The 19,859-nt window shown below is 35.8% G+C and overlaps 1 protein-coding gene across 1 annotated transcript in view; it reads left to right on the plus strand.

The window, feature by feature from the left end:
* The window catches only part of CNTN6 (contactin 6), a 177,692-nt gene extending 158,152 nt beyond the window's left edge, over positions 1-19,540 (plus strand). The window contains exons 15-21 of the mRNA XM_052640803.1: positions 1,563-1,633; positions 3,917-4,151; positions 4,264-4,379; positions 6,196-6,382; positions 17,521-17,633; positions 18,408-18,576; positions 19,440-19,540. Coding sequence (XP_052496763.1) covers positions 1,563-1,633; positions 3,917-4,151; positions 4,264-4,379; positions 6,196-6,382; positions 17,521-17,633; positions 18,408-18,576; positions 19,440-19,540 — 992 coding nt within the window. The remainder of the gene's footprint in view (positions 1-1,562; positions 1,634-3,916; positions 4,152-4,263; positions 4,380-6,195; positions 6,383-17,520; positions 17,634-18,407; positions 18,577-19,439) is intronic.
* The last annotated feature ends 319 nt before the right edge of the window (positions 19,541-19,859 follow it).

The following is a 19,859-nucleotide window of genomic DNA, read 5'->3' on the forward strand; positions in this document are numbered from 1 at the left end:
TTTAATGTCACTTTCTGTTAATCACTGATACTCTCACTTCAGTAGCATAATGAAACTTGGTATTTATAATGATTTTCCTGAATCTCCGAATCATACTGAAATGTGATTTTTTTTTTTTGAGGGATGGTATCATCAAAAATAATTCCTCAATATGGTTTTAGTATTAGTATGATTCATCTGAAAACTGAATAAAAGAAGGAACTGCTATTACTTTGAAGACTTTGAAAGAGTTAAAGCATAATTTAAAATAATTTTCTTATACATCTAAACTATTTAATTGTCCTAAAGTATGTCACTGTAAAGCTATCATGTACCAAAAATCCTTGCAACTATAGAATCTATTCTGATTCACACTGCACTTGGCCAAAGGCATTGGAAGACTTAGAAAATAGAGTACGGGTACAAGGCAATCATTTGAGTAAATTCTGAAGATCAAAATAGGCAAAGTTAGGGTTAATGTGAATATGAAAGTGGGTAATGTTTGGTGTTACTATTTAAAAAGGCAAGGAGATTATTATATCCTTATATCATTTATGGAGTTAAATATGTATGAAATGGGAATTAAAAGAATAAGTAGCTTAGATTTATCTGAATGGTACCCATGGTAGGAGAAAAATTTTAAATGAGCAATTGCATATTTTGATTTAAAATGATTGAATATAAATAACTGCATATAATTCAACCTTTAAATAGTATCCTTATCACAGATTTAGCATACATTTATTATATTTCAGGAAAAGTGCTTTTTAACACTTCAACATGTATAAAGTAAAATTTTATTCTGATTGCACACTACACTACTCCACTCATGCTCACAGTTGTCATCAATTCTACAATTTACCTTGAAATGTTGATATTTCATTATACTAGTCCTTACAAAGCTATAGTTGAAGGACGTCTATTTTCCTAATTTGTAAACATGATCAGTCTCTGTATTATTCTACCACTGAAACTTATGTACTGAAGTTAAACCCAGGTAATTCTCTCAATTACATCTTTGGTCAGAGAACATCTTCTTACATTGATTGTGAAAAATTAGAGGAAAGGTCCTATTCTGTAGTGAAAGATTTGAGATTCAAACATAAAATTTATAAACCAAGAGTATTTTAATTGATATATTTTAAGGATTCATTTTTAAACATAAAAATATCCTGATGACTAACAAAAAGGAAAATTATTTTAGTTTGTTTATTGGAAAAAAATTAATTAATAAACTGCCTCAGTAACTTGTTTACAGCACAACTGTATAATTAGGCACTGAATCAGCAGTGTTGCTGTTACCATCTGAATGGAACATCATTTTGCCAATTAGTAGATGATGCATAATAACATCAAACACATGATGTTACTCGATTTTGGAGCCAGTGTGCCCGTGTATCACTGTGTCCTCTCTCTTAGAAATCTGGATATGTGTAAACATAACTTATGTTTATTAGAAATGGAGACTCTCTCATAATGTGCCTGTGTGCAATTCTTTTAAGGTGAAATCCAAAAATAAAATTCTTCATGATGAAAAAATACTTTAATAATTGCCATCCTACGTTTCTCTTGGTTGCTTTTAGTCCCTGCCATGGCACCAACAAACATCAATGGAGGAGGAGGAAGTCGGTCTGAACTCATCATTACTTGGGAGGTAATTTTCTATCCAATTCAGTTATTTTGAGGGAAAAAGATTTAGCTGGCCAAGAAGAATATTGAAAAACAAAGAAGATTTATTTGATCACTACTGAGTGTATAAAAATATGTGGTATGAGAGACTCCTGATGACGCATAATTTAGAGGAGGTATTGGAAATTTTTTGTATTTTTCCCCCCAGTAAGAGAGTATTTCCCCCCAACAATTGTGTTGACTAACTCAATACAATTCTTTCCCAAATAAGAAACATAGCCCGATGTCTGCTGATGGTGGGTCAGTAGCATTTGTATTACTAGTTGATGAACTAGAAATGATTTTATTTATTACCTCTAAAATATTCATGAGCTAGGCTCAACAGAATGCAGTTAAAAAATAATTCTTTCCCTATCATTGCTCTTTAAATCCTTCCAATTTGTTCTTCCCTGCATGTAGATGAAAGCTTAGGCAGACAGCATAGCTTTTGTAATCATCATTATTAAGTATTAACAGGTAGGTTGATTTTTGTACTTTAAAATTTTTTCAACCTGTTTTATTATCATAAAATGTGTACTTTCAACCAGTCTAAAGTTTCTCATTTCCAGATGCTCAGGTCTGCCTTAGGCAAGGAATTCTATATTGTGAAAGAGAATGCATATTCAGTTCTCCCCTTTCCTTCTTTCTGCTAATCAATTTCTCCTTTCCCAAGCTAATTCCTCCAGAATTATAGTGAATTAGGATTGGGAGAAGAGGTAGTGGACGGAAATGGTTCTGACTGATGGTCATTTGTAATTTGACTTTGGTATACTCTAATTGACATTTCAGAGAGCAGTTGTTTGTTTTGCCTTCTTTTTTGTTGGTGGTGGTGGTGGGGAAGGTCCAGGAGGTGCCCCACTGGGGCCTTCCAGTTGTCATCTCTTGGTGCAGGCTGTTGGAAGGTCTCCTCAGTTACTGGAGTCTGGTGGCCCATGGCCAGATTTTCAGTTATAGGTTGTCTCTCCTTAGATACTGTTTGTGGATAGTCCCTTTTAATGGTGCTCACGGACAGCTTCCTACATGGGTTTCACATCTGCTCTCAGCAAACATACACCTTAGTTCCATGTTTTGTAGAGGTGCAATGAGTCCCCACTTGGCCTGTCTTTACTCTGCCACAATACACTGTCCAAGTCTCTCTCCCCTTTGGAATTTTCTCAGGCATTTGTCTGATGATGGACAGGGAAGCCTGATGTGCCGCAGTCCATGGGGTCGCAAAGAGTTGGACGCCACTGAGTGACTGAACTGACTGAACTGATTTTAAGGCTACTTGAGAAATACTGAGAATGGAAAAAAAGTCTCAGTAGCTAAGCAGACAGATTAAATGAAGAACTGGAACACTGTCCATCACTGTTCTGAGAACAGTAGCCCTATCCTGCTATCAGCTACTCTGATAATCCAGCCTCAGCTCCTACAATTCCTCCTGCTTGTCCTTCAGTTCTTCCCATTTACTTTACATCCAGATTTCTACTTGACTAACAGTTAAATTCTGTCTCTTCTCTGTATAATTTACAGCTTCAATTTTCTCTTAGCTTCCACTGCCTCAGTGTCCTGCTACTGTACGTTTTCTACTTATTGCTTGCTCTAAGCTTATTTATTATTGCCCCCAAACACCTATGGATCCTATTCAAATTCCATAATGCAGAGGACTTAAAGCGTTCAGAGATTCTGATGGATAAAGAAGATGTGGCGAGTATGTGTGTGTGTGTGTGTGTGTGTGTGTATGCATCTTCTTTGTATGTGTGTGTGTGTGTATATATATATATTATATATATATACATATATAATGAAATAATACTCAACCATAAAAGGAACAAAATAATGCCCATTGCAGCAACATGATGCAACTAGAGATGATCATACTAAGTGAAGTACTTCAAAAAGGGAAATGCAACGATCATGATATCACTTACATGTGGAATCTAAAATATGGCACAAATAAACCTACTGACAAAACAGAAACAGACTCTCAGACATAGAGATCAGACTTGTGGTTGCCAAGAGGTAGTGGCAGGGAGGGAAGGTGATATAAACATGTAAAACTTGTTTTACATTTCCATTTGAAATTTTCACTTATTTATCTGAGTATCTTTAATTGGGATCATTTTTCTAATTGGCATTCCCAATAGAAATTTTATTTTTTAATAACTTCATTAAGCAGTGTAAATATCCATCTTATCTCTATAAAAGATATGCCAAATAATCAGTCAATATTATAATAGCTATAAAAATATTTTTGTAAATACTCAGTGACTGATCACTTCTGCCCAAGTCAATTCCAGAAGAACTACAGAATGGAGAGGACTTTGGATACATCGTCATGCTGCGGCCAGTAGGCTCAACAACCTGGACCAAGGAAAGAGTACCATCTGTAGAGTCGTCAAGGTTTATTTACAGAAATGAAAACATCATCCCTCTCTCTCCCTTTGAAGTCAAAGTGGGTGTATATAATAAGGAAGGAGAAGGACCCCTGAGTACTGCATCCATTATCTACTCTGGGGAAGATGGTAAGTTGTAGTCAATACTGGAATGGTCCTCCTTGAGACTGTATGTATATTTTGCATTTGTTTTCTATGAACCACTCTGCTTAAGATGGTTGTGTCTTTCTCTGGATGGTAGAACCTCAACTGGCCCCAAGGGGAACTTCTGTTCAAAGCTTTTCTGCTTCAGAAATGGAGGTCTCCTGGAATGCTATCGCCTGGAATAGAAACACTGGAAGAGTTCTGGGCTATGAGGTAATCCACAGTAATTTCACTCTGCACTCTGAATATGCCAGCTAGCAATAGCTCTGTTCAACAACCCTACACTACCAACCTAGTCCTTAATATAAGCTGTGCTATTCTGTGCTCAGTTGTGTCTGACTCTGTGTGACCCCATGGACTGTAGCCCACCAGGCTCATCTGTCGATGGGATTTTCCAGGCAAGAATACTGGAGTGAGTTGCCATTTATTCCTCCAAGAGATCTTCCTGACCCAGGGAAAGAACCTGTGTCTCCTGCATCTCTTGCACTGCAGGTGGATTCTTTACCACTGAGCCAACCCAGGAGGCCCTTACTATAAGATAGTGCGTGTCTAAAGCTACAGAGGGGAATTAATGAAGAGGATCTTTCCAGGTGATCCTAAGCAAGGAAATTAACAAATGATAGCATTTTAAAAGTCATCAGGTGATTATCTTATTTAATTATCCAAGCTACAGTCATGTTTGTTTCTTGGGGAGAAGTAAGCATTTAATCTTTAGTGATGTGAAACCATAGACAAATCTTACCAGGAAACCTAATCTTGAACTGGAGCATTACTTGAAAAAAGCTAGTCATCTTGGAAAAGGCAGTTATGTGACAAGACAAAGCTTATATTCTCCTAATCTGCCTTTATAGTCTATATAGAGTGAAACAAATCTTTTCAAACTTACAGTCTTTCATTCTCACAAAGTTAATAGATGGGACTTACTAATCAATTATTCTTCTTTGACTTGCTAATCTAATGATTCAAAAATGAGTAACAAGGTTTACTTTGTTTTGGTGTTAGAATGCAAGTAGGATTTTGCCTTCATTCATTTTTCTCCTTTCATATGAACCCTGTTGTCCAAACAGAAAGTTCTACTTTCTGTAGTTGCCTCTGCCACTCCAGTCCTAGAAGGCCATACCTCTTTAAGTGAACCCTATTTATTTCTCAAAGATCATCTCTACTCTCCCCTGCTTTTTAACTCTTCTCTGATTATTTTCTGGTTTTATATGTTTTCAAAGTCATACCATTTATTTCCATATGATTTTCAGCAGATGCATCCTCTGCTTTCTTTTCACATATGTGCTCTAACATCTTAACTAGATTATAAGTGACACAAAGGCATGCATTATGCTTTATTCTTTCTTGTCCTTTCCAATTTGCTTAAAACAGTGCTAATGTATAGGAAGGGATCAGTATATGCTGAATTAATAATTTATCTGTGACTCAAAGAACTCTAGAAGAAATGTCAATAGCAAAGCATCATAATGTGAGTCTTTCATTGAAAGTATGACTCTTATTTTGTTCTGACTTACTACTGTATACCTGAGGCTTCAGCTCTGATGGCTCAGACAGTAAAGAATCTGTCAGCAAAGCTGAAGACTCGGGTTTGATCCCTGGGTCGGGAAGATCCCCTGGAGAAGAGAATGGCTACCCATTCCAGTACTCTTGTCTGGAGAATCCCATGGACAGAGGAGCCTGGTGGGCTACAGTCCATGGGGTTGCAAAGAGTCAAACACGACTGGGTGACTAACACTTTCAATTTTCACTTTTTTTTGGGGGGTGGCCAAAGCTGTTACCCTTTAGATATTTCATGGAATATTTTATTGTGATAATCTAAAAAAAATAGGTTTTCTCATTTCCATTGTGATTTCATATTTTTTATTTCTTCCATATAAATTTTGGACTTTGATTATTTTTTTGTCATTGTATAACCATTTTAATTGAAAAATATCCCCTTATTTGCACTCCTGGCTTCTTCCCATACACTGCTGTGGCTGGCAGTTATTAGGAAACAATAAATTGCTTGTATTTTGTTTTTAATGAGCAGGTTTTATACTGGACAGATAATTCCAAAGAATCCATGATTGGCAAAATCAGGGTCAGTGGAAACATCACAACCAAAAATATCACAGGCCTGAAAGCTAACACCGTCTACTTTGCTTCTGTGAGAGCTTATAACACTGCTGGGACAGGGCCCTCAAGCCCTCCAGTCAACGTTACCACCAAGAAGTCCCGTAAGTATACATCACACTCTAGGGACCACAATTCACCTAGAATAAGAAGTATTTTATTGCTGAATTTCCATTTTATTCATCCCACCTCATCACTTTACTGATTGCTTTATTTGATCAGTGGATTTGGCCTATAAATCTGGATAGTTGTTGAAGCTTTCTGATAACAAACAAAATGAACTGTTCTGATCTTTCTGGAGTTGCAAAAGAGAAAATATTTTGAGTAGATGAAAGACAGAGAATACAATGTCTCTGATGCCCTCTTCCAATTTGAGTTCAAAATCTGACCTCCCATTCTGCGGATGTTAAGTGGTTAATTTAATCTTTTAGTTTCAATACCCTCATCTGTAAAGTGAAGAATAAGTAGTACTGATTTTCTCACTGGGCCTTGTTTGAGATTGAAAGAGATACTTAATAGAAAGTGTCCAGCACATACTTTAGTAAATGCTTATTAAATAGGTTTTTTTGTTTGTTTTTGTTTGTCTTACCATTTGAGTCTTGATGTGATTCCTACACTGTCAGATACCTAGATCTTTCCTTCTATGATATTATATCACTGCAAATTACTGGAAAGCCTCTGAAATCCAAGAATTAACTCTTTTGCTTCTTTTTATCTCTCTTAACAATCAACTAAATATATTTCACAAAGATAGGACCTATTGAATAAAGGATTAATAGTTGACTATTGCTGTATTTGTCCTATGAATGAGTCTGGTGCTGCACAAACATTCCATTATATGAGTCAAAGTAGTAAACAGGGAATTGTCTGATCAGATACAGCTTAGTAAGAACTGCAATTTATCCTTTTTATAAGTGAATAATACTTATGTATTTCTTATATATTGTGGATGAACATATATTATTTGTGTAAACAGGCTTTTTGAAACACACTCTTTGGTCTCTAAATTCCAATGAAAAAGAGTAACAAATATAGTTACTGAAATTTGGAGAATGACTATGATATGAATGCACTGCTACTAACAAACAGGAAAAAGTGGAATAAGCCTTTAAATACTGTATTCTTTGTGTCCTGTGTATTGGGAATGAATAGGTGGTTTAAAAAGTTTGAAAATCAAAGTTCTTTTCCATATAGATACATTGGTCATGTCCAAAATCAACTTGGGAATCATCTCAGTTAATAGGTCTTTGATTATAGGATGTATTATCCACTTGTGTCCGTAACACCAGCCAGTAGCTAGAGACTTGTGTTCTAATTCTATGTACTTCACTGACTCATGACCTGGTACAGGATAAAACATTCCATTTTTCTGCTTTAATTTTCTAAACTGTTAAATGAAAACGTCCTCTGCCCTCACTGTTTTCTCAAATTACCAGTAAGGCACAAATGAGGTTTTGATTATAGGAGCACACTGGAAAATACAAAGTGCTGTGAAACTGCTAAGCAGGAAACAAACAGATGAACAAAACCCTCCACTATCAGTCCATTTTAACGGAAGAGTTTGTATGGATCAACAACTCTTAAACCAGTTCTCCTTCAATCCCTTACTTTGATGTAGACGTGATGGACAGGAAAGCCTGGCGTGCTGCGATTCACGGGGTCGCAAAGAGTCGGACACGACTGAGTGACTGAACTGAACTGAACTGAACTAAAGTCATATGTAATTTTCTAGGACTGACTAGCTAAAGATGTGGTTCAGTTTGTCTTCCTGATTTACTCTATGTTGCCTGGGTTGGTGAAGTCATTGCCGTATACCTGTATGAACTATTTGCTTCTATGGCCCTTATGGAGTCTAGCCTCTTTCAGTTAATCTGAAAATCTGAAAATCAATCAGAGGTTTCAAATTAGCCCAGACATTTCTTTATAGCTGATTGAGAGATGCCAGACTCACAAAACTCTTCTGTATAATTCAACTTCTATCTCAGGCAAAATCAAGGGTAATTAGAAATGTGGAAATGTAGTATGAAATAAACCTCTCTTATTTGACAGATCTGTGACAAACTAACAGATATTCTGGGTAATCGGTGACACAATACTCAAGCCAACCATCTTGTATTACTTTAATTCCATTGACCAGTTTAAGGTGGGCTGAGACCCAAACAATAAACTAATTAGCAAAAACGTATAGATATACACATGGTATACATTTAAAATCACGTACATACATCTATATATACATACATATACAATTGTCCTTTAGTATCCAAGAGGGATTGGTTCAAGGAGCATCTACGGATGCTTACGTGCCTTGCATAAAATATCATAGAATTTGCATATTACCTACATATTAATACAGCCTCTGTATATTTAAATCACCTAATCTAGATTACTTATATATACATAAAACAATGTAAATATTACATAGATAATTGCAATATTAATACAATGTACATGCTATGTCTCAAGTCTCAAGTGAAGTCTCTCAGTCGTGTCCAACTCTTTGCGACCCCATGGAATGCAGCCCACCAGGTTCCTCCATCCATGGGATTCTCCAGGCAAGAATACTGAAGTGGGTTGCCATTTCCTTCTCCAGGGGAATAATAGCATACAGCAAATTAAAATTTTGTTTTTTAAAACTTCCTGGAATTTTTTTTCAAACATTTTCAATCTTAAATTGTTTGAATCTGCTAATGTTGAACCCAGAGATACACACATACAGAGAGCTACCTATATAAATACACACACACACACACACACACAGATATCAGTCAGTCCTGTGGCTCAGCCATGTCTGATTCTTTGCAACCCCATGAACCACAGCATGCCAGGCTTCCCTGTCCATCACCAACTCCCGGAGTTTACCCAAACTCATGTCCATTGAGTCAGTGATGCCATCCAACCATCTCATCCTCTGTCATCTCCTTCTCCTCATGCCCTCAGTCTTCCCCAGCATCAGGGGCTTTTCAAGTGAGTCAGTTCTTCGCATCACGTGGCCAAAGTACTGGAGTTTCAGCTTCAGCATCAGTCCTTCCAATGAACACCCAGGACTGATCTCCTTTAGGATGGACTGGTTGGATCTCCTTGCTGTCCAAGGGACTCTCAAGAGTCTTCTCCAACACCACAGTTCAAAAGTATCGATTCTTTGGCACTCAGCTCTCTTTATAGTCCAACTCTCACATCCATACATGACTACTGGAAAAACCATAGCCTTGACTAGATGGACCTTTGTTGGCAAAGTAATGTCTCTGCTTTTTAATATGCTGTCTAAGTTGGTCATAAATGTCTTCCAAGGAGTAAGTGTCTTTTAATTTCATGGCTGCAGTCACCATCTGCAGTGATTTTGGAGTCCCCCCCCAAATAAAGTCTGTCACTGTTTCCCTATTTATTTGCCACGAAGTGATGGGATCAGATGCCATGATCTTATTTTTCTGAGTGCTGAGCTTTAAGCCAACATTTTCACTCTCCTCTTTCACTTTCATCAAGATACTCTTTAGTTCTTCTTTGCTTTCTGCCATAAGTGTGGTGTTATTTGCATATGTGAGGTTTATTGATATTTCTCCCAGCAATCTTGATTCCAGCTTGTGCTTCAGCCAGCCCAGCATTTCTCATGATGTACTCTGCATATAAGTTAAATAAGCCGGGTGACAATATACAGCCTTGACGTACTCTTTTCCCTATTTGTCCAGTTTCAACTGTTATTTCCTGACCTGAGTACAGATTACACACATATATAACCTTAAAAATGAAAGTTTTTTCTTTACCTTGAATTTGATAGTTTGATTGCTCCTGCATCCTAAATCAACCATATGATAGTTTATGCTAAACTACTCTATGTGTTTAAGTAGAAAACTTGTTTTAGACACAGTAGCAAGAGATGTGTTCAGTTGACCCACTTGGTCCTACAAATGGGCTTGACTGAAATTTTGATTAAATGCCAAGAACTTTATTGATGGTTTGTCTTAGTGTTCACACGAGTTCAGCTCATCAAAGAGTGTGAGAGATAACCTTTGAAAACAATTTCATTAACAAGGAGTACTTTTATCCAAGTGCTATAGTGCTAGAATATATCTGGTGGGAGAAGAGTGAGATGAGAGTCAGAAAGTATAAAGTGAAGTTTAGCATCCCTCTTCTTTTTCTTCAAAAAAATGAATAAAACCTCTTGTAATTCCTAATTTCTTTCATGAGCATCTTCTTTCAATATTTCTTAAATTTTGCTTATACCAGACTGTTTGCATTAACTCTTTTATCAAAATATCCAACAAGGACTTGAGAGTAAGGTTTTACAAGACTCCATTTTGTATTTGAATACCAATCAAATCCCTAATTTTATTCTTTCAACATTCTTTATCACTGTCATTGAAAAATCTAACAGAAGCTACTTTAGTCTTCTATTGTTGCTATTCAAATTACCACAACCTAGTGTTTTAAAAAAACATAAATTTGTTATTATGTACTTCTAAAGGTTGAATAAAAAATGAGTTTCATTGGTTGGAAAACAGGCTTTGGGTAAGCTTCTGAGCTCCTTTTGGAAGCTCTAGAAAAGTACTTATTTCCTTGAATTTTCTGGCTTTTGGAGACAACACACACCACTTGGCTTGTGGCCCTTTCCTCTATCTTCAATGCCAACAGCATGATATCTTCAAGTCTCCCTCTGACTCGGACCTTCTACTTCTGCCTTTCACATTTCCTCTGACCCTGGCTCTTTCCTTCATAAGCATCATTTTGATCACACTGAACCCACCCAGAGAATCCAGGGTTATTGCTCCATGTCAACATCCTCAACCTAATTATACGTGCAACATCCCCTTTTCCATATAAAGTAAGCTATCCACAGGTTTGAGGAATCAGAACCTGGACATGCTTGGGAGGCCCTGATTCTGTCAATCACAGTTACAAAATACTGAGCACGTTTAAGTCCTAAGCCTAGTATTAATATTCAGTATACTTATCTTAATTATTAAAGCACATTAATTCCTAGATACAAAAAAAAAGATGCTTAGAAAGATTCTGTTCTGGCATTTGTTGGACTGGCATATAATGAATATAGACACTGAATCTCTGGATCCCATGGACATTGTGCTAATTTGTAGAGTTCATCTCTAACCATCTAAATAGTGTCTCCCTCTCTTTAGACTCTCAAATCTTCAGTCCAAACCTCAAACTGCCTTGAGATTTTTTCCTCCTGGAACAGACTCACATCCTCTTTTAATTTTAAAATTTCATTGTCTCCTCTATTTCAGAAAACAAAGACTAGAGAAAGGTGTACAAGCTCTTTCACAGTCTGTTCAGTCTGTCCACAAATTACTTTCCATTCCCATTCCTCATCTAGCAGCACTGGACTTACTGATCTTCTAACATTTAAAATTTGATTATATGATTTTATGCACTCTCTTAGTTTGTAGTGATCCCATCATGCCTATAAACAGACAAATAAATATCTTTTCTATTGATCTATAAATTTCCTCTTTAATATGTTTGCATTTTTTTTTCTGAGTGATTCCATAACTTTGGCATATTGTGAGATACTTTTGGAAAGAACTAGAAAAAGACTTCAGAGTGAAATAACTGAATGTGAGTCTCAGCTCAGCCATGAACTGTGTGAGAAGTCTATTTACTTAACGACTCAGAACCTCTGTTCTCAACTGAAAAACAGAGATGATTGTACTTTCCTCGAGAGTTTTCTTTAAGAACTAAAGGATATAATGTACAGCGAGGTGACCCAGAGGCAGCCATACAGTGAGAGCTCAATGTGTGGTAACATATATTATTATATTTCTTCTTGAGAGGTGGTTTAACTTCCTTTGCATTTCTTAAAGTAGGAAAGTTCATCTACTTTCTAGTTTCCTTCTTTTCATAAATTTGTTGCAGAAATTTTCTTCAAGAGTCATGGAAGAACATGCAAAGAAAATATGAGAAATGGCTTTCATGAAACACCAAGGATAGCTCTGATTCTAAATGCCATCCCTGGGTCTAACCTTGACTTTCCATGCCCTTTAGATGACACCAAAATTAACACTGAATAGTAGTAATCTATATGCATCACACATTCACACTACCACTGCCTAGACTTTTGATCTTATATTTGGTCATCCACTGTAAACTGTGAGAAAGCAGAGCTCACATTCAACAAAATCTTTGCCTATTTTGATCGGATAAACAGAAAACAGAGCCTTCTTATTTTTATTTTTGGAAATACGATGAATCAGTTTTTCACTCAAGAAAGTAGTGCCTCCCATGAGCCATGAACAGGGTTAGGTGACTAATGGAGATTAAAACAGAAAGGATATATGCCTTCAGGCAATTTTTCTTTAGTTGGGAGGCAAATTAAAATAAGAAAAAGTGAAATAATCATAAATTATGAAAAGTTACTATGAAGAAATTAAGAGGCTGAGATATACATAACATAAAAAAAAAATAAAGAGACCTAGTGGACAAAGAGACCTCCAAATAGAAGGAACAGTATATACAAAGTTTCTGAAGTCTTTGTTATTATTGTTGCTGGTGATGATGATAGATTTTTAAATAAAAGTCTTTTTTATTTAAATATAGGATTTTTAAAGTAAATATCAGTGGTCTGATATTAAGTATTGTAGCTTACTGAAAATGAAGTCTTTCCAAAAGACAACTGAGAACCACTGCAGGTATATTGTGATTCACACAGACATCACTAAAAGAAATTTAGATTTACAACTAAAGGGAGAAAAATATTTACATCAATTCCAAGAGGAAAGGGGAGAGGAAAAGCACTGCTTATATAGACAGAAGTATTCAGACCCAGTAACAGAAAGTATTTGCAAATTTTGCTTCAATTTGGCCCCTGATGTTGACTGACTAGCACTCTGTACTGAATTTTTCTTGTTGTAAGTAATGCAATCAATCCATATTTAGACATAAAGGAAGCATTAAGCTTTTATTTCATCTTGCACTTATGTTCTTTCTCTCTCTCCCAAATGTCAACCCCATGCTGTTACTTAGAAGTGTAACATAAGAAGTTGTTTTTGAATTGAGTTCACAGTGTGAACTACAGTTGAATATAAATGCCATCTACAGAAAAATTGATCACAGGGAAGCCATTAGAGCTGCAGAGGGCTAGTTTAATGTTGCTCCGTCATTTGATTAATAAAAAATAATTTAGTCTTTGGAAATTGCCTGCAAAATTCTTTCAAAAGATTGGAAAAATGTTTGCTGTTGAGTTTACCAGTGACCAACTAGGTATAAACATACATGGCATGTGTTTTATATTATCCATGTGACAGTATTTTGGTTTTTCAAGGTGATAGAAATTTCGATTTTGTCATAGATATCTACAATCCAGTTTAGGTAAATGCAACAAACTCATGAAACCGGAATTGTTAAAGGCCTTCTGAAGTACCTTTTAGAAATAACAAACTTTTTTCCCAACTCCCAACATAGAAGTCACACCCATGGACAAAATAAGAAAAGCTCTGGACTACGAGAACTTTCCAGATAACTAGCTGAGACTTCCCAATTTTTTCTGCTTTTCAAAAAGTACATAAAAAACTGAAGGAAGAAGAAAATTATGAAGGGAAAATCTTGAAAATACTAATTATATTTAAGAAACGAATCATTTGCAAACTTTGGAATTGTGTTATTAGAAAACAATCCATATTGAACACCATTGAAAAACTGAGTATGTCATAATACCACAGTGAAGAATAGATACTAATAGGGAAGAGTGTTAACAATTACTGAGCAATTTATTATGTACCACTCATTTTATTTCATGGAAGCTAAAAGTCTTATAAACTAGGATATATTAGTCTCATTCCAAAATTGGGAAACCAGGCCTCTTGGAAGAAACTGTACAGATTCAGGTTTCTCTGACTTCAAAGTCCAATTCTTTACACCTTCCAGATAGCATGAAGGGTAAACCATTCCCAATAACCCACACAATTAGCCATTCGTTCCATGAATTCATTCCTGATATAATGTTTCTCATTTTATGTCCATGGAATGCCTTACTTCTGTTATGGTAGATGAGGAAACAAATGCAAATATCCCAATCTCAGAGACACAATCACTACCATATACTTAGTAGAAGTCATTTCTTCTTTCTCTCAATCTGAAGCATCATCAATAGATTCATAGTATAAAAGGAGTACTTTTTATCTAAACATGCAAACAAAATAGAAAAGGCATAGCAATAGATAATACCTTCAGAATCTGTTACTGCCAGTAATATCAAAGATGTGAATTTTTATTTTTGCTGTATTGATTATATGAAGTTGTTAAGGTTAATACTTTGTTTTAAAGATAAAAGAAATGTGCCAAAGAGTATAGTAGATATTAAAATTGTGGTATCTTGTGAGAATTTTTATATTCTCTCTTTCATAATTGAGAAAGATTAGAAAGGGCACTTTGAATTAAGTTGAGGGAAAACAGTTTAAAACTATAATCATTGTCATCAGTTCAGTTCAGTCGCTCAGTCATGTCCGACTCTTTACAACCCCAAGCACTGAAGCATGCCAGGCCTCCCTGTCCATTGCCAACTCCCAGAGCTTACTCAAACTCATGTCCATTGAGTTGGTGATGCCATCCAACCATCTCATCCTCTGTCGTCCCCTTCTCCTCCTGCCCTCAATCTTTTCCAGTATCAGGGTCTTTTCAAATGAGTCAGCTCTTTGCATCAGGTGGCCAAAGTACTGGTTTCAGCTTCAACATCAGTCCTTCCAATGAACATTCAGGACTGATTTCCTTTAGGATGGACTGGTTGGATCTCCTTTGCAGTACAGGAGACTCTCAAGAGTCTTCTCCAACACCACAGTTCAAAAGCATTAATTCTTCAGCGCTCAGCTTTCTTTATAGTCCAACAATCACATCCGAACATGACTACTGGAAAAACCATAGCCTTGACTAGATGGACCTTTGTTGACAAAGTAATGTCTCTGCTTTTAAATATGCTGTCTAGGTTGGTCATAACTTTTCTTTCAAGGAGTAAGCATCTTTTTATTTCATGGCTGCAGTCACCATCTGCAGTCATTTTGGAGCCCAGAAAAATAAAGTCTGCCACTGTTTTCACTGTTTCTCCATCTATTTGTTGTGAAGTGATGGACCGGATGCCATGATCTTTGTTTTCTGAATGTTGAGCTTTAAGCCAACTTTTCACTCTCCTCTTTCACCTTCTCAAGAGGCTCTTCATTTCCTCTTCACTGAATTCTTACTACATGAAAAATTCTCAGGCTTTTAATTATTATATGGTTTATATTGTCAAGAAAGGTACTAGGACATGGTTTATTCACCTGGCATGTTCATTTTATAAATTCATATGGATTTCTGTAAGTTTGACCATGTCAATTAGCCTCAATTGTAGGACAGCATAATGAATAGATTTGCCACATTGTATCACCTATGGGTCTGCTCACAGTCCAGTGCATAATCTACATGATCTGAGAAAATCACACTGGACCCTGAGTAGTTTTTCTTTAGCCATCTACTACACAGTCACTTATTCAACATATATGATATATATGCCTCTGCCTACATGCCAAGCACTATGCTAGAGGCTGGAAATGCATTCTCAGTAAATTTAAAGAAACACAAAGCATGAATAACTGTAATTCAGTGGGATAAATTCATAATAAAATATATGAACTAAGCCCATGGGAGTGTGGGTGAAACGTTTATCTCTCTACTATGTGCCAGTTGAGGTATAAGTGACTAGGTGTATGACATCCCATGGACTTAGAGAAGGCAAGTAGATATATCATAAGGCAATGTTGGGTGACACTCTGTAATTCTTCCTGTGGCACATAAGACACTAAATAGCCGTTGAGTTAAAACTCCAAAAGAAATTATTTCCATCAGTGTTATAATGAGTTAAATATTATGCTCATTCAGCCTCACAAATTCAAGTAAGATGCCAAAAACATCTTTCTGGGTAGTTTTATCTTTGCTCTGCTATCCAGATGAATTATTTTTAATCTCTTCAGTTTCTTAAACCTCAAAAAATAATCACGTGGACTCAAATCTTTGAGAAGCAGTAGGTTGTCATGCAGAAGAAAAAAAAAAAAAAAAACTAGATTAAAAGTCAAGAAACCAGGATGCTGACTGGGCTTAAGCACTCATTATCTGTATGGGTTTAAAGAAGCAGACTTTCAACCTGGACTCTAGTTTTCTTGTATGTAAAATCTTCCAGTTGGATGAGATCCATTACTTTAGAAGGCTAATTCTAAATATGTCTTCTTGAACTTCACACCTTCTTTCTCCCAGAAAACATTAATCTCAGGGAACTAAAACCACAGTTTGGATTCAGGGTAGACACCTTTTGGAGTGACCACTCAGTTTGTAATCACTTTCCCTCTTCATGGTTCCTACTAGCTCTATCTGTGTTGAGAGTCATATGTCTTTCTCACTGTCTAGCCACAATGGATTAGGGTAAAATAGAATATGGCCAAATTAAGCCAATCATTAGCTTTTACCTGGACATTCTAGCTTGGACTATCTCTCAACAAAGGGGGTTTCAAATCTCAGATGAGGTAGGCAGTCTTGATTTCTGCTGCATATACTGACAGAACAAAGAGGTGGTCGATGGCAAGATTAGCATGCAGCAAACACTACTGTGAGAGGTAGAGAGAGGAACTTCTTGGCTTTCAGACACTTTTTGTTCCTCTGAGGTCCTGTTGCATTCTGCCATGAATTCCAAGAGAGTCCCCTATATCCTTCACAATCCAAACGAATCACCAGTCTAGGTTCGATGCAGGGTGCAGGATGCTTGGGGTTATTGCTAATATTTTGTTTAAAACAACTTGAGTTGGTTGTGTTATTTATAGTCAATGAGTCCTAATTAATACAAGATTAAAAGTAAAGGACTACTAGGAATGTACACCTCTGTATTGATGTATGTAAAAAGTTTGCAACCTGAGTTTGTCTGAGAGGCTCATTGATTGATGGGCAAATTAAACGTTAGATAAAGGAGCCCTCCATCTATTTACCTATAGTAAAGTAAACAAATTCAACAGAAATGATTACTAAATTAATACTGGAAATGCAGCATAACATTATTAATTCATGTTTGTCACAAAAACATTTCCAAATGACCGGAATTTGAATGAATTTACCTCCTCTGATTAGAATTAATAAGATATTTGAAACGACACTGAAAATGTTCTACCTCCTTTTATGCTAATTATCCAGGACTTATTTTTCCTTTTCGTGTTGTCGGGTCATACAGTAACCATGAGCTAATTAATATTCATTTGGATCTTTGATTATCTTTTTAAAGCTCCAAGCCAACCACCAGCTAACATTGCCTGGAAGTTGACAAACTCTAAGTTATGCCTAAACTGGGAGCATGTAAAAACTATGGAAAATGAGTCTGAAGTGTTAGGCTACAAGGTGAGTATTCTGTTTTTCCTTTAAACAGATCACTTAGCTGCCTAAGTAATGATAAGTGTTAGAACCAAATAGGAAACAAATTTTATGCATGTGGAAATATAGGAATCTTTGTTCTAATGCTTTGAAAATATTTAGCATTACTGCTTTTAAGTTCTTCATGGTAAACTTTATACTGTGAGGTCAGTAATGTGTCATGAAGCATTAACAAATACATCTTTACAGTATGCAACATTTTTTCCTTCAAGCGACTCACCTGTATTCAAAAAATATGATTGTGTATTTAGGTATTAAAAATGTGAGATGAGAATGAGATCAAATAGTATATTCAAGTAGAATTTCTAGAACTTAAGCAACAGAAGGATATCATCTATCAGCAATATAAAAGAAATCCAACAAAGAAATCCAATCCAATCATCAAATATCAAGACAAACCATTGTCATCAGTGGTAAAGAACATCATCTGCTGACAAAAGCATATAGTATCCAGACACTTGAAATGGGTCCAAGCTAAAAAGTAACTTTCCATAGCAAGCTCCAGAGATAATGGCCTCAAGCTATTTAATTAATAGAGATAAATCTATACTGATTTTAGAAGCATGGGCCAAAAAGGAAACATTTTTTCTCAACAACAAAATTTAAAGAAAAAGTGTAGACCAGATATTTCCATCCAAGGACTACAGCATGTATAAGGCTCACAGTGCTAGTGTTCTGTGAGAGTTTCTGCACCTTCGAGAAGCTACATGTCCATTTAACACCATTTATCATTTTATTCAGATTCTGTACCGGCAAAACAGACATAGTAAAACTCATATTTTGGAAACAAACAACACATCTGCTGAGCTTCTGGTTCCCTTTGAAGAGGACTACTTGATTGAAATAAGAACAGTTAGTGATGGTGGGGATGGAAGCAGCAGTGAGGAAATTAGGATTCCAAAAATGTCAAGTAAGTTGAATCACCATTGCTGTCGTGGATTTTGAATAAAGACAGCTGCCAGCATGAAATCTGGGCTCTATGAATCTTTCCAATTTCTGTTTAAATATTCGTTGAAAAACAAAAAAGGTCTATTTTTTCCATATTTCAATTGTGAGCAAGAGGTGATGAATCAATTTTCTTTAATCCCTCAAATTTACAACATGCTTACATATGACAAGCAGTTTTGTTTCCTCATTGAAACTCAAACAACAACAACAACAACAACAACACCTTCACAACTGTCACTGGTATGTATATGATTTATCCTGCTGGCACAAAACTGGAAAGTTTTTCCATGGGTACCTGCAAGCTTCTCAGAGCAGGGAGAACAAGTGTGATGTACTTGTAGGTACATCTCCATTGCCATTTTCAGTGCAGACATCACTAATCAATTATGGCATTTGTAGTGAGCTGAATTAGTACTTTCAAATCCTCTCAACATGATGTCCTAAGCAGGTAACACCAATCAGTCAGATTTAGTATATAATAATAATTTATTATTTCTGCTTTAGAAGAATCACTCACTTATCTATCTGAAGCTTTGACTGAGTATAACTCATCAGCCACTACATGTTGGCCAATCCTATTCTTCCCTTTAGTCAGACTTGGCCAATTTAAGGCATTTTTCTTTTTTATTTTTATATTTAAAACAGATATCCTAAATCAGAGGGTTAAAAACACTTCCTAAAATTAAACACAATGTAAGTGAAACAAGTAGAATAAATGTGATATTAAAAGAGAAATAATAGTATGTATATGGTTCATGAAGAATTAATCTAACAAATGATTTTACTTTTTCTCAATATATTTTGTTTCATTTTTGTATTTTGCAGGTTTGAGTTCCAGAGGCATTTCAGTCTTAGAACCTAGCATCCATTTCCTGTCAGTTGTCATCACAATTTTTTGTTGTTTTGCTATTCAGCCACTTATATGATGAATAAAACCATAAATCTTTCATTTTTAAAAAAGCAAATTATTCTGTAAAAAAAAAAAAAAAGAAGTCCCCGTGACAAGGTAACATTCAAAAGCAGACTTGTTTGGAAAGAAAAAATGTATATTATTAAAATCTTGTAAATATCTATGGTACATTAAATAAAGACATTTTAAACACTTTGGAATTTTAGTGTTCACACATGATTACACATTCAGAAGGTGCCAAATTAATGCATGGAGTTGTCACTGCTGTGGCTTCTATGGAGAGTATATATAAATCTCTTGATAGTGATGGTCAATATGAAAGAAATTGCATTTTC

The sequence above is a fragment of the Budorcas taxicolor genome, chromosome 1, assembly GCF_023091745.1.
Source record: "Budorcas taxicolor isolate Tak-1 chromosome 1, Takin1.1, whole genome shotgun sequence".
In the NCBI taxonomy this organism is placed as follows: Eukaryota; Metazoa; Chordata; class Mammalia; order Artiodactyla; family Bovidae; genus Budorcas; species Budorcas taxicolor.